The sequence below is a fragment of the Schistocerca americana genome, chromosome 1, assembly GCF_021461395.2.
Source record: "Schistocerca americana isolate TAMUIC-IGC-003095 chromosome 1, iqSchAmer2.1, whole genome shotgun sequence".
Classification (NCBI taxonomy): domain Eukaryota; kingdom Metazoa; phylum Arthropoda; class Insecta; order Orthoptera; family Acrididae; genus Schistocerca; species Schistocerca americana.
Window position 1 is genome coordinate 871,953,310 of NC_060119.1, and position 15,069 is coordinate 871,968,378.

General features: G+C 36.1%; 1 protein-coding gene across 1 annotated transcript in view; it reads left to right on the forward strand.

Annotated features, from left to right (window-relative positions):
- Positions 1 to 15,069, forward strand: part of LOC124594823 — a 90,826-nt gene that overhangs the window by 37,750 nt on the left and 38,007 nt on the right. The window contains exons 2-3 of the mRNA XM_047133271.1: positions 14,526 to 14,781; positions 14,864 to 14,978. Coding sequence (XP_046989227.1) covers positions 14,526 to 14,781; positions 14,864 to 14,978 — 371 coding nt within the window. The remainder of the gene's footprint in view (positions 1 to 14,525; positions 14,782 to 14,863; positions 14,979 to 15,069) is intronic.

Below are 15,069 nucleotides of genomic sequence, written 5' to 3' on the forward strand. Positions count from 1 at the left end.
TCATTAGCACTTTCTCCTTTTCCTTCCATGTATGGGGTGTGGGAAGAATGATTGCTCAAATCCCTGTGCACACACTGTAATTAGTCTAATCTTGTCTTCACAATTTTTAAGGGAGCAATAAATAGGGGGTTGTATAGCCATCCTAGATTCATCACTTAAAATTGGTTCTAGATACTTTCCAAGTATGAGAGGCATTCAATATGTGAGGCATTCTTTTTTTTCTGAAAGCTGGTTGGTTTTGTTCAGAATTTCAACACATCTTATTACTCCCCACTCTTTTGGCTACAAAATCCTATTTTTCAACTTAATCTCCATTCAATGTGACTGCCTTACACTACCTTACTGGGAGGGCCTGTATGCCCATGTTGTACCACTCTATGGATTGATGTCAGAGCCAACACATCTTGCAACATCAATAACCTCCCCATCATGCATGTACTGCTTTTCAGGGAGTGCATCCTTCACTGGGCCACACATATGCACTTCACGGTCTTCTTCTGTTAAGTAATAATAATAATAAATAAATAATAAATAATAAATAATAATAAAAGAATAGGCATCCGGTATGTTCTGCCAGTCGTAAAAGGCGATGAAAACAACAAACCACTAATAGGGCTAACCCCCCTTTTAGTGTGGTTAGTTGGTTCAGGACAGAACTAAAGAAGCCTCGGACAAGTGCCGTCATGGTTGGGGACGACGTTTGAACCCTATGCCCGCCCACAATGGTAACGACACTGCTAGCCAACTGGAAAATGATTTAAATCCAAATAGAGTTGTTTTGCAGGATATGCTTCCACCCTAGAAGGAAAACAAAGACAGAGGATGAGATGGTCAGATGAAGTTATTCGACACCTCATGTTCTGTTATTACCAAACAACAAACCTAGGAACCAACACAACTGGATACAGATCACAAGTATACACAACATTTATTATCAGATACTCAGAATTAAAATTTTTAACAGAACAACGACTAGCTGATCAGATCTGTGTAATAATCAAAAATAACAGGATACCCCAGTCAGAATTAGAAAACATCAAACAACAAGTACAGCAAATACTGGAACAAAATAATGTGCAATCAGAAGAAGAAGAAAATACAGTAATGGACTCAAACATCCCAGAGCAAACAAACAAAGAACAACACGCATCAATTAAACAATCAGAGGAAAACAAAATGTTAAGACAGCCACCAGAAAAATCACAAATAGAACTCGAAGTAACACACATGTTAGATATAGAAGAAAAATTTCAGCTGACATATATAGAATACAAAGACACAAATACAGACATTAGACCATTCTTGCATAGACCACCAAATAACCCACAAGTCAAAACAACAATAAAAACTATCAACACAATCATAAACAACAAAATAAATGAAAACACAACTATGGAAGAGTTACAACTACTGGTTTATATAGGAGCACTCACTACACTAAATATACACACTAGGCAGAGATCAGAACCAACCAACACACAGAAGAAACCCACAAAACCAGCATGGCAACACAGGCTAAAGATCAGAATAGAAAAACTGAGAGAAGACATCGGACAGCTAACACAATTTATAGGAAATGAAATGTCAGAAAAAAAACGAAAAAGGTTAGGTAAAATCTCACAGCAAGAAGCGATAGAGCAATTAGATGAAAAGAAGCAGAAATTACAAGCATTGGCCAAACGACTTAGAAGATACAAAAAAGTGAAAATAGAAGGAAACAAAACCAAACATTCAACACAAACCAAAAGAAATTTTACCAGACAATAGATAACACACACATCAAAATAGACAATCCACCAAACATAACAGACATGGAACACTTCTGGAGCAACATATGGTCAAACCCGGTACAACATAACAGGCAAGCACGGTGGATACAAGCAGAAACAGATACATACAAGATGATACCACAAATGCCTGAAGTGATAATTTTGCAACATGAAGTCACCCAAGCAATTAATTCTACTCACAATTGGAAAGCCCCTGGAAAAGATAAAATAGCAAATTTCTGGCTAAAGAAGTTCACCTCAACACATTCACATCTAACTAAATTATTTAACAGTCACATTGCAGACCCATACACATTCCCTGATACACTTACACATGGAATAACTTATCTGAAACCTAAAGATCAAGCAGACACAGCAAACACAGCTAAATATCGCCCCATGACATGCCTACTGACAATATACAAAATATTAACTTCAATCATTACACAGAAATTAATGACACATTCAACACAGAACAAAATTATAAATGAAGAACAAAAAGCCTGTTGCAAAGGAGCACGAGGATGTAAAGAGCAACTGATAATAGATGCAGAGGTGATATATCAAGCTAAAACTAAACAAAGGTCACTACACTATGCATACATTGATTACCAAAAAGCTTTTGATAGTGTACCCCACTCATGGTTACTACAAATATTGGAAATATTCAAAGTAGATCCTAAATTGATACAGTTCCTAAACATAGTAATGAAAAATTAGAAAACCACACTTAATATCCAAAAAAATTCAAATAATATCACATCACAGCCAATACAGATAAAGTGTGGAATATACCAAGGAGACTCATTAAGTCCTTTCTGGTTCTGCCTTGCTCTTAACCCACTATCCAACATGCTAAATAATACAAATTATGGATACAATATTACTGGAACATACCCACACAAAATCACACATTTGCTATACATGGATGATCTAAAACTACTGGTAGCAACAAATCAACAACTCAACCAATTACTAAAGATAACAGAAGTATTCAGCAATGATATAAATATGGCTTTTGGAACAGACAAATGTAAGAAAAATAGCATAGTCATGGGAAAACACACTAAACAGGAAGATTACATAAGGGATAACCACAGCGACTGCATAGAAGAGATGGAAGAAACAGATGCCTACAAATATCTAGGATACAGACAAAAAATAGGAATAGATAATACAAATATTAAAGAAGAACTAAAAGAAAAATATAGACAAAGACTAACAAAAATACTGAAAACAGAATTGACAGCAAGAAACAAGACAAAAGCTATAAATACTTATGCTATACCAATATTGACCTACTCATTTGGAGTAGTGAAATGGAGTAACACAGACCTAGAAGCACTCAATACACTTACACGATCACAATGCCACAAATATAGAATACATCACATACATTCAGCAACTGAAAGATTCACATTAAGCAGAAAGGAAGGAGGAAGGGGATTTATCGACATAAAAAACCTACATTATGGACAGGTAGACAATTTAAGAAAATTCTTTATAGAGCGAGCAGAAACTAGCAACATACACAAAGCAATCACTCATATAAATACATCGGCTACACCACTGCAATTTCATAACCACTTCTACAACCCTTTAGATCACATAACATCAACAGATACGAAGAAAGTAAATTGGAAAAAGAAAACACTACATGGCAAGCACCCATATCATCTAACACAGTCACACATCGATCAAGACGCATCCAACACATGGCTAAGAAAAGGCAATATATACAGTGAGACGGAAGGATTCATGATTGCAATACAGGATCAAACAATAAACACCAGATATTACAGTAAGCATATTATTAAAGATCCCAATACCACAACAGATAAATGCAGACTTTGCAAACAACAAATAGAAACAGTAGATCACATCACAAGTGGTTGTACAATACTAGCAAATACAGAATACCCCAGAAGACATGACAATGTAGCAAAAATAATTAATCAACAGCTTGCCTTACAACATAAACTTATAAAACAACATGTTCCCACATACAAGTATGCACCACAAAATGTACTGGAGAATGATGAATACAAATTACACTGGAACAGAACCATTATAACAGATAAAACAACACCACTTAACAAACCCGACATCATACTCACCAATAAAAAGAAGAAATTAACAAAACTAATCGAAATATCCATACCCAATACAACAAATATACAAAAGAAAACAGGAGAAAAAATTGAAAAATACATCCAACTCGCTGAGGAAGTCAAGGACATGTGGCATCAGGATAAAGTTGGCATTATACCAATTATACTATCAACTACAGGAGTCATACCACACAATATCCACCAGTACATCAGTGCAATACAGCTACATCCAAACTTATATATACAACTACAGAAATTCGTAATTATTAATACATGTTCAATTACCCGAAAGTTCCTAAATGCAATATAACATATACCGTACAGTTAAAAGGAAGTCACGCTTGATCAAGGTCCACGTCACTTTCCATTTTTGACCAGACATAACATCTGAGAAAAGAAAGAAAGAACCTTACAGTCTTGGACATCATCATTTTTTGTACATTTATATCAATATCATGTCATTCCAAGGATGAATATACACATCAAGTAGCACATTGTATATCATTCAACCCAGGGGGTACACACATTTGAGTACCACAAGTGGTGGACGAGTGTGTCAGCACTACCAGCAAGGTGTTCAATTGTGACGCATTGATCACCTCTAGTGAGAGTGTTCGCACATTCCAACACTATAGCAGTTTCAGCTGTGTGCATCTGACCAGCATGCAGGAGATCAGACAGCTTTGTGTGACCTTGTTGGAGTGATGACACATGCTTCACACAATGACTCATTGTGCTTTTGTTCACTGCCAGGTCTCTGAAGACATTCTGCAAGCAACAAGAAAAATCTAGTTTTCCTCCAAAAGAAGTCCAGTGACCGCTCTCTGCTTGGAATGCACCTCTGTTACAGAAGCCATTTTGAAGGCTACACATAGTGTCGTCATCTATCCAAACTATAGAAGCTGAAGCAGGAATATTCCATAGTGTTCCAAAACAAATTCCACTTTTTTTTTCAACTGAAATTGGCGAAGGAAAAAAATGTATCACTTTACTTATTGAACACTCCTCATAGGTTTTTTGGGGGTAGTTTGTACCTATCTTCAAGCTTCTGCCAGTTCAGTTCTTTTAGTATCTTTGAGACATTCTCCCATAGGTTGAAGAAACCTGTGCTCTTCATTTTATCCATTTATTTTAGACAATTTGTTGTTTTGTGTAAACCAAATTGTAGAAATGGCTTCAAAATCAGGAGAATGCACGTTTATTTTAGAATTATTGGAGGTATGTCCAGTCTTCTGGTGTGTAAAATCAAATGAGTACAGTAACTGTCAGAATAAACCTGAGAAATACAATCAGTTGTTGTCAAAATATAAGAAAATGTACGTGGAAGCAGATAAGCTTCAGTTAGAAAAGAAATTAAATTCATTGTAGATGAAACATAGGAAGAAAACTGAAAAGAATTAAGAGTATAAAAAAATATGAACTTGAGCAGACAAGCTACTGGCGCCAACACTTCAGTGCTCTGATGCTGTGAAGTTTTTGCCAGCAAGAAATCCATTCTGATTCAAATATAGCCACAATTTCCACTTTAAATACTTATATACTGGTATTCCTTTATTTATCTATCTATAATGTTTAAAGCATTTTTTCATATGTGTACACATTTCCATCATGATTAAGCTCATAGATTGTGATGCCATATTAGGTCTTAATATGAATTTCCTGTAGCCAAATGATGTAAGGTACATGACAAGTGTTGATGTGCAGGAATTGCCTCTCATAAAATGAGTGCCCTCCTTGTTTAACTTTAGGTGTAACCATTAGCAAACATACATCAAACGTATGAGCGTCCATCCTCAGAAAATTTCAGATAATCATTGGCTCACTTATCCTCAAGTCAGTGGTAAATTTGCATGGATTCATCTTCCTCTCTTCTGATACCACTCCAACCTTGTATGCTTTTTCTTTTCTTTCCATGAGCACAGTACCTGTCTAAAGGCCAAATAACAACTGACATCCACATCTAAAATGTCTGGCTTGAAGTTTGCACAATATTGCTTTGCTCTCTGGAGTCAGAAGGCAACATATTGTATAATATTACTTCACAGTTTCATTGGCAGTCTAGGAGCAACTTTAGCTGTGGCACGCTTCTGCAAGATATCCAACTATTCAGCAACTGGTGAAATTTGCAGATGTTTCATATTGCAGCATCTGTTATTAATGTCCCTTCACAATGTCATGAAGATCACTTTAAACACTGGCATTATTGAGGACTTCATATCATTTTTGAAGGAATATTAGTCTTGTCACTTGATAAATTTCTGCATGTATTGCATTTCCATACAATCATAGGTTTTTTTGTCCACTTTCAATGACAGATCCACATTTCCACATCAAAAGTGAAATTTTGTTTCTCACTCAACTCAGGTCAGCTTGCTTTTTGAAATTCTCCTGCACTTTCCACAAACATAAGTACCAAAACTTTTGATCTCACGACTTCAGAAATCTTTAGAACAGTGCACAAGTTGTATTTGCTACTTTTTCATACTGACTGCTGTGTTATTGGAATTCATAATTTCTATATGTTATAGCACAAACCTTGTTTAAAAAAAGTGTAATAATTTTATCTTTGATTTTCATTTTGTTGTGGTTTAAGTCTAATTCGTCTTTGTGGCACTTCTTCCAAAACCATACAGTCTTTTTTTATTTTTAGGATTGAAATTTACATGTGAGCACATGAGTAATGACATTCAGTTTCACATGTGAAACTCACTATATCCTTTACAGCTCGCTCTTTGCAACAGCATGTAGCTTCCAAATTCACAGTGTCCTTTGACTTGCAAAACAGAGTGCTGAGTGTTTATAATTAAAGCGCACATACTCAAAGTGTTTCCATGTGGGCTGTAATTATCATATGGCAGCATACTTGGTAGACATGCTAGTGTATTAATGCAGAGCTGATTTGTACTGAAAAAAAAATTACTTTCAGTTTTGGCAAATGTGTTGCTGTGAATGCAAAAAAATTGTATAGAAATATTTTTGTATCACATGGGTTAGGAACAGGACAAAGACAGTAAAGGTCAAACAAGTGAGAAAGGCAGAATGTTGATTTTTATTATTAAGTATTGCTTACATAATTCAGGTTACCTTCCATTCAGAAAGTGGATGCACTCAGTGACTGTATGTGTCATAGATTATAGAGTGCAGCAATCAGTCATCCTTTTTAGATTTGATTATGCAAATCCAAATTTCAGCTAGTAGCTAGCCATTCTCAATGTATGTAAGTCCCTGTTGTTCGGACATCAGTCACAGTTCTTTGAATACTCAAAATCCCCACTTCATCGCTACCTCGGAGATGCTGTTACCTATCACTCTTTTGTTCAGTATAACATCATGTTCAAACTCACTTATATCTTGATAACCTGTCATTGTAGCAGCATTAATCACTCTAACAACAGTGCCAGACATTAGTTGTCCTGTATAGGCATTGCCAACCACAGTGCCATCTTCTGCCTGTTTACATGTCTCTGAATTTGAATATGCATGACTATACCAGTTTCTTTAGTGCTTCAATGTGAAACTTCATGAAAATAACAATAAAATAACTGACTGCACAGTAGTGGCTAGTACATTTAACAATTACATTTCAGCCACGCATTCTGAGGCAGCTTGTCACGGTCGGTGCGGCTCCCCCCTGTCAGAGGTTCGAGTCCTCCCTTGGGCATAGGTGTGTGTGTTGTCTTTAACGTAAGTTAGTTTAAGTTAAATTAAGTAGTGCATAAGCTTAGCGACTGATGATCTCAGCGGTTTGGTCCCATAAGACATTACCACAAATACCCAGATTTGCATTTGAAATATAGCATAACACCTGACTATCAAACATCACAACTCACAACCAGACAGCAATATACTACATTCAGATTCAAAAATTTATACAGGAACTCTGTTCATGACTTCTGCAACATCTGAGGATTTATCTGTGATTATAGAAAGATTACCCAATAAATATTCAGTAGGTGCTGATGAAATACCAGATACTGTCATTAAAGCTAATGTAATATTTGTCATAGAACCATTAACAGATATTTTCAATTCATCTTTCATGAGTGGTATATTCCCAAAAAAAAAAAACAGAAAATGACAGAAGTAAAACCACTGTATGTGAAAGTAGACAAATGTGAGACTGCAAACTATAGGCTTGTATCATTATTGTCAGGCTTTGACAAAATTCTTGGGAAACTGTTTCTTAGGAGACTAACAGGCTTCCTAAAGAAAGAAATGATAATAAGAGATTCACAACATGGATTTAGAACTGGCAGATCAACACAGTCAGCTATTTTTACCTTCATAGATGTAATTTTAAGTGCAGTAGGTAATACACAACATGTTTTTGGTGTAACTGGTCATGACATTCCATTTCAGAAACAAAGTAATTGTGGAATAAGAGCCTTACCAAACAAGTCAGTCCACTCTTACCTCCATGATCATCAACAGACCACTCAAATAAAATATAAAAATATGAAAACAAAGAACATTTCTAATTTGTATAATAACTCGCGAAAAAACAATCCATATGAAGTCCCTCAAGGATCAATTCTTGGGTCCACTCTTTTCATTCTCTATGTTATTGATCTATCAGAAAAATCAACTAAGGGAACAACAGTACTTTCTGCAGATGATACAAATACCCTAATTAAATTATGCAATAAAAACAGCCTACAAAAGCAGCTGCAGATGTAATACAAAATTTAACACATTGGCTCAGAAAAAGAAGCTGATGATAAATTCTGAAAAAAGCAATGACAGTCCATTTCCATACATCACAGGGACCTAACATACAACACTAATTTTTAACATGATGGAGAAACTGTCTCATCTGAGAGTACGACGTAATATTTAAGTATATATATTCAGCACAACCTGAAGTGGAAGACACACCTGAATAATGTAAACAAAAAGTTAAATAGGCTTACATATAATGTAAGAATCCCCTCACAAAATACAAGCCATGCATCAGTAGTCAGAATGCACCATGGCAGTACTCATTCACTGTATGGAATTATCTTTTGGAAGTACTGAATAAGCAGCAGAAAAAATTAGGCTACAAAAAAGATTGTTAGAATAATAACACATGCTAAATACAGAAGTCTCAACACACTGCTCCTTCCTTGTTCATATATCTATGGAGTACTAATATTCTTAGTGGAAACACCTTAAAACAAGAGGATGTATTCAAGCATAATTGTGATTTCTGCACTCAGGAGTACCTGCATGTCAGTACAGTAAGTATAAATATTTGTGAGGAATGATTGTATGATATTGTTATTATGTTTTATAACCGCATGCCATCCTATCTGAAACATACATACAATTTATGTAAGTTTAAAGTGAAACTGAAAGAATACGTGCTTGACCACTGCTTCTATTCTTTTTCTGAGTTTTTGGTGTGCCAAGAAAATATAATGTAATTGGTCACATATTCTTAGCCATACTATGATTTCAATCATCTTATTGTTTTGATAATTATCATACCAATATTCAACATGCGTTGAATGATTTTTCAGAATCACAGTATGTATAAACTTGTATGTGCTATGTCAAACCTGACTTGCCCTATATTGTTCGTACAAACTATGTACTAAATCATGATTTACTGGACAAATTAAGAAATACAAATACAAATTCAAACACATTTAATCAAAATAAAGGACCTGTTCACAGGCTGATCATACCTGCAGCCAACAACAAATCAGGCCTTGTTCTTGAGTCTAATGACAATCCACAATATATTGAGGGAGATGAGATGGAAATGGAGAGGCCCTCCACTAAGAGCAAAAGATAGCAGAAATATTAAATTTCCTGACAGTAGATGGAAACAAATGGAGAAAAGCAGCCATCCTGTCATTTACCCTAAGGTGACAAAAGTCAGGGGATAGCAAAATACACATATAAAGATGGCAGTAGTATCACATACACAAGGTAAAAAGGGCAAACCATTGGTATAACTATCATGTACTCAGGTGATTCATGTGAAAAGGTTTCCAATGTGATTATGACCTCACAACTGGAATTAACAGGCTTTGAACATGGAATGTTAGTCCAGGCTTGATACAAGGGATGTTCCATTTCAGGAATCATTAGAGAATTCAATATTCTGAGGTCCACATTGTCAAGAGTGTGCTGTGAATACCAAATATCAGGCGTTACCTCTTACCGCATACAACACAGTGTCTGATGGCCTTCACTAATGACCAAGAGCAGTGATGTTTACATAGAGTTGTTAGTGTTAACAGACAAGCAACAACATGTGAAATAAGCACAGAAATCAAGGTGAGATGTATGATGAATGTGCCTGTTAGGATATTGTGGTGAAATCTGGCATTAATGGCCTGTGGCAGTAGGTGACCAATGTACAGCATGACATCATGTGCAGCACCTCTCCTGGGCTCATGAACATATCTGTTGGACAACAGATGCCTGAAAAAACATGGCCTGGTCAGATGAGTCCCAATTCCAGTTGGTAAGAGCTGATGGTACGGTTTAAGTGCATTGCAGACCCCATGAAGTCATGGACCGTAGTTGTCAACAAGGCACTGTGAAAACTGGTGGTGGCTCCATAATGGTGTGGGCCATGTTTACATAGAATAGACTGGATCCTCTGGTCCAACAGACCTGATCATTGACTGTTAATGGATACATTCAGCTACTTGTAGACTATTTGCAACCATTCATGGGCTTCATGCTCCCCAACAACGATGGAATTTTTACGAGTGACAATGGACCATTTCACTGGGCTGTAATTGTTCATGATTGGTTGAAGAACTTAAGCAAATGATTTGGCCACCCAGATCCCCAGATATGAATCCCATCAGGTGTTTATGGGACATGAATGACAGGTCAGTTTGTGCACAAAATCCTGCCCCAGCAACACTTTTGCAATTATGGGTGGCTATAGAGGCAGCATGGCTCGATATTTCTGAAGGGGACCTCCAGCAACTTGTTGAGTTCATTCCATGTCAAGTTGCTGCACTATGCTGGGCAAAAGGCGGTCCAAGACAATATTAAGAAGTATCCCATTACTTTGCCATCCCAGTGTACATGCTCATATAACCATTATCTGCAGAGCTGTGTTCATAGTCATAGTGCTAACAACAAGTGAAATACAGATAGTTCTGAATGCACATTTCAGTAGTTAATCGTGTAAATTATTATTACTGTAATTTTTGCTAAAGCGATTTTCTAAGCATTAAAGTAGGCAAATTATTATTATTATTATTATTATTATTATTATTATTATTATTATTGTATCAAAACATTTATATATGTTATTGTTGGTATTACTAATATTAGGGAAATTTTGGTTAGATGCGAGATTGAAAGCAAACTATATTCAGGAGAGGGAGGGGGAGGAGAAATTAAGAAACTCCCACAAAACTTAACCCTTTATCTGCACCAGGGCCCATATCAAACATGTTTACATCTTCATCTACCTTGCAGACAACTGTGAAGTATATTCCAGTGGGTACCACTCACTGAATCATATGTTAAGGTTGCTTCTTGTTTCTTTTGCATATTGGGTGCAGGGAAAATAACTGCTTGTACGGTTCTGTGCACACCATAATTAGTCTTTGTGGTGGTCTCTATGGAACCTAGAATCCTCACTTAAAGTTTGTTCCTGAAATTTTGTACATAGACAGTCACGAGAAAACTGGCATCAAGTCTTCAAGCATATGGCAGTTCAGATATTTCTTCAGCGTCTCCCTTACATTCACCTGTGGCTGAAACAAATCTCTGATCATTTGTGCTTCTCCTCTTGATATGCATTTAATATTCCCTTTTTATCCTATTTAGTGTGATTCTCAATGCTTGAACAATAATTCTAGGACTGATTGCACGAGTGTTGTATGTAAACAATTTATCGGACATTGTGCATTCAGTCTTGTTCGTAGACAAAAATATTGTACAATGCGTTCTACAAAATTTGAATCCTGATTCCATAAAAATGAACCAAAACTGAATGTCACAAAGACCCAGATAATGTAGTTTTTCTCTAAATCATCAGCAATGTGACCTGTAAAAATAGCTCGTAATCCATAATTGAGTATGTGATAATTTTCTGTGGAAATTCTACAAAGAGCACAAGGCTATTAATTCTAAAGAAAAAAATCATTATAAATGTATGTGCTGCGCATAAAAATGAGTCATGTCTCCCATTATTTCATGTTTCCCATTATTCAAGCAATTAAAAATACTAACTGCTGCTAGCTGTAGCATTCTCGCTTCCCGAGCACGGGGTCCGAGGTTCGATTCCTGGAGGAGTCAGGGATTTTCACCTGCCCCAAGATGAGTGGTTGTTGTTGTTGTTGTGTCGACTTCATCATCATGCATCCAGATTACAGTCAGAGGAAGACAATGGCAAACCATCTCCATTAGGACCTTGCATAGTATGATGGTGCGGGTCTTCCATATCATTCCCCACACTCTGTCAAGAAGCATGGGACTCCATTTCTATTTTTCCGACAATTCTTTCATTGTACATTTTTGAAAATTTTTATTTTTATATGCAGTAAGTAAGATGAACTTGAAAAACAAACCCCACTTTAATAATGGCTGCAGTACTTATCACAAGGAGAACTTCAGATCCCATAACGTGGTACATGGGGCCAAAAATATAACAAACTGCAAGGCAGAAACATTTTGAACATGGACCTTGACTCTTTAAAAAGATTACTCCATAACAGCGTATCAGAAAAATGTCACTGTACCATCGAAGCATTCATGGAAAACAATTTGAAACTTTGAACAACAGAAGTATGCAGACTATTAATTTGTAAACTGCTAGTATACAATAAATATTGTAGTGTTACATGTATTTCTATTAGGTACACTTGCATAACACTTGCATAACTTTTAATTTATAATGCATGTTTCAAAAAGCAATTAAAAAGATCTTTTGTAAATAATTATATTCTTTTCAAACTTGATATGTAGTCTCATTTGTTAATTGAGTATATTTTCCCATCATCCTACCAACAAAGCAAAGTTTTCCACCTGCTTCATCTACAACTGAGCTTACCTGGTCATTCAATATTCACAGAAATTGCTACACTCAGATATAAGTGTGAATTTACCATTTCCAATGGTGATTAATTGATACTATAATAATAGGATACTATGTTTTTGCATTTAGTGATGTGCGCAGGTTTAAAATTTTAAACATAAGAAAGAAGTTACCAATCTGTGTTCACTTTCAAATCTTATAATCTGACTGAATTTTAATCAATTTTTAGACAGTACTCGATAGTGGGTAACTACATCATCTGCAAAAAGCCTGAGGTTACTGTTAAAATTGTGTGACACCTAATTAATATACAACATGAACAGCAGGGGTCCCAACACACTTCGATGGGGCACACTTGAAACTACTTATTCATTGGTCGATTTCTCTCCATTTGAGATCACGAATGACATCCTCCCTACTAATAAATCCTCAATCAGCTCACAAATTTCATTTTATGGACCAAATGATCATATTTTCATTAATAAGTCAAATACTTTTTGTAAGTCAAGAAATGTAGCATCTATCTGACATCCTTGATTCATAACTTTCAAGATCTCATGTGAGAGACTTCTGAGTTGGGTTTTACATGAGTGGTGTTTTCATAAACCATATTGGGTGGTATGTAGGAAGTCATTTTGTTCACTACATTTGGGCTCAGGGTATGTTCTAGGATTCTGCAACAGGGGGATGTCAGTTGTTTGGGTCTTAGTATTCTGCTACTCTCGTTGTAGATGACTGTGACATATGATTTCTTCCAACTGCTAACCACAGGGTTTTTTTTCTGTATAGAATCTGATGCTCTGGAGCCTTGATCAGTTTCAGTGAGTGTAAATGTTTCTCAGTGCTACTAACACTAATATCTGTATAACTCACCACTGCAGTGGTGCAAGAATTAAGCTGGGACAACATTCCAACGTCCTTCTTTGTAAGGGAACATTTAAAGCAAAAGGGTTAAGACTTCTGATTTCCCTTTGTTACCTTTAGTTTGAGTTCCTGTGTCTCCCATGAGTGTCTGGAAACAGATTTTGCTGCCACCAACAACCTTTACGTATGACCAGAATTTCTTTTGGTGTTGTGAGATCTTTCAATAATATTTTGCTGTGCTAGTCACTGCAAGCTTCATTAATTACCCCTTCTGCATTTCATTCAGCATCTTGCAATCTGGAGCCCTATACTTCATTTTGTGCATATTTATTGTGGATTAGTGACTATTTATTTTGAAGTTAATTTGCACAGACTGCAAGCCAGGAGGTTCCCTCCCATGATTAAGTGTTCTACTGTTTGTGTATCTATACATTGCATGATCAATTCTTCTCATAAACTAGAGGCTCAGTGGATACACATCCAGCTTGAAATTTCATGAGGTTTATATTATTTTGTAAATATGCACAGATGAAGGGGCTCATTCTACTTCTTTTAATCTCTATTACTGTTGGGAAGCACTTCATTTATATTGGGTGATCATGTAACTTTATATATCTTTTAAGTCCCAAAACTTTTTCATATTATAACATAAATTTTATCTTGCAGTCCTAACTTTGAACTCACCTGCATATAACTTGTGCAAAATATTTAATCTCTACTTTTTTGAGTTATTTCTAACCATTTATACTTACTAGCCTACAGATAAAATATTGTGTTTTGCAGGGCAACGTTTGCGACACGATGAAGCTCCCCTACGAGGTCCACCAACAGAATATGACAAACTAGTTGAGGATTTCTATGCAAAACTTCAGGCTCACCGTAAAGAGGCCAAGCATAAGTTGGATGAGCGCCAGCAATCTGGAGCAAAAAGACTGGTTTCACGGTTTCCTGGCTGGAATGAAATGACAATCACCAACCTACACAACATGTTCCTTCTCTTTGACAGCAGTAATCTTGGAATGCTCAACTTTGATGATTTGTAATGAACAGAATAGTAAATATGATCAATACAGCTTTTGTTCTTAGAATATTTGTGTCCATTTTAGCCATTTCTGTGTCAGCTGTGCCATTCTGGGATGCCTTGGTGATGAAAGTCCCTACGATGTACGTAAACTTCATCATGATACAGCAGACAAGGACATGGATGGTTGCATCAGTTATGAAGAGTTCCTTTCGGTATGTACACTCATCACGCAAAGTTTTAGACTCATTCTGTAGCACAGGTTCTAGTATTGAAAGCTGTAACTCTTGCCCAGTAAACCACATA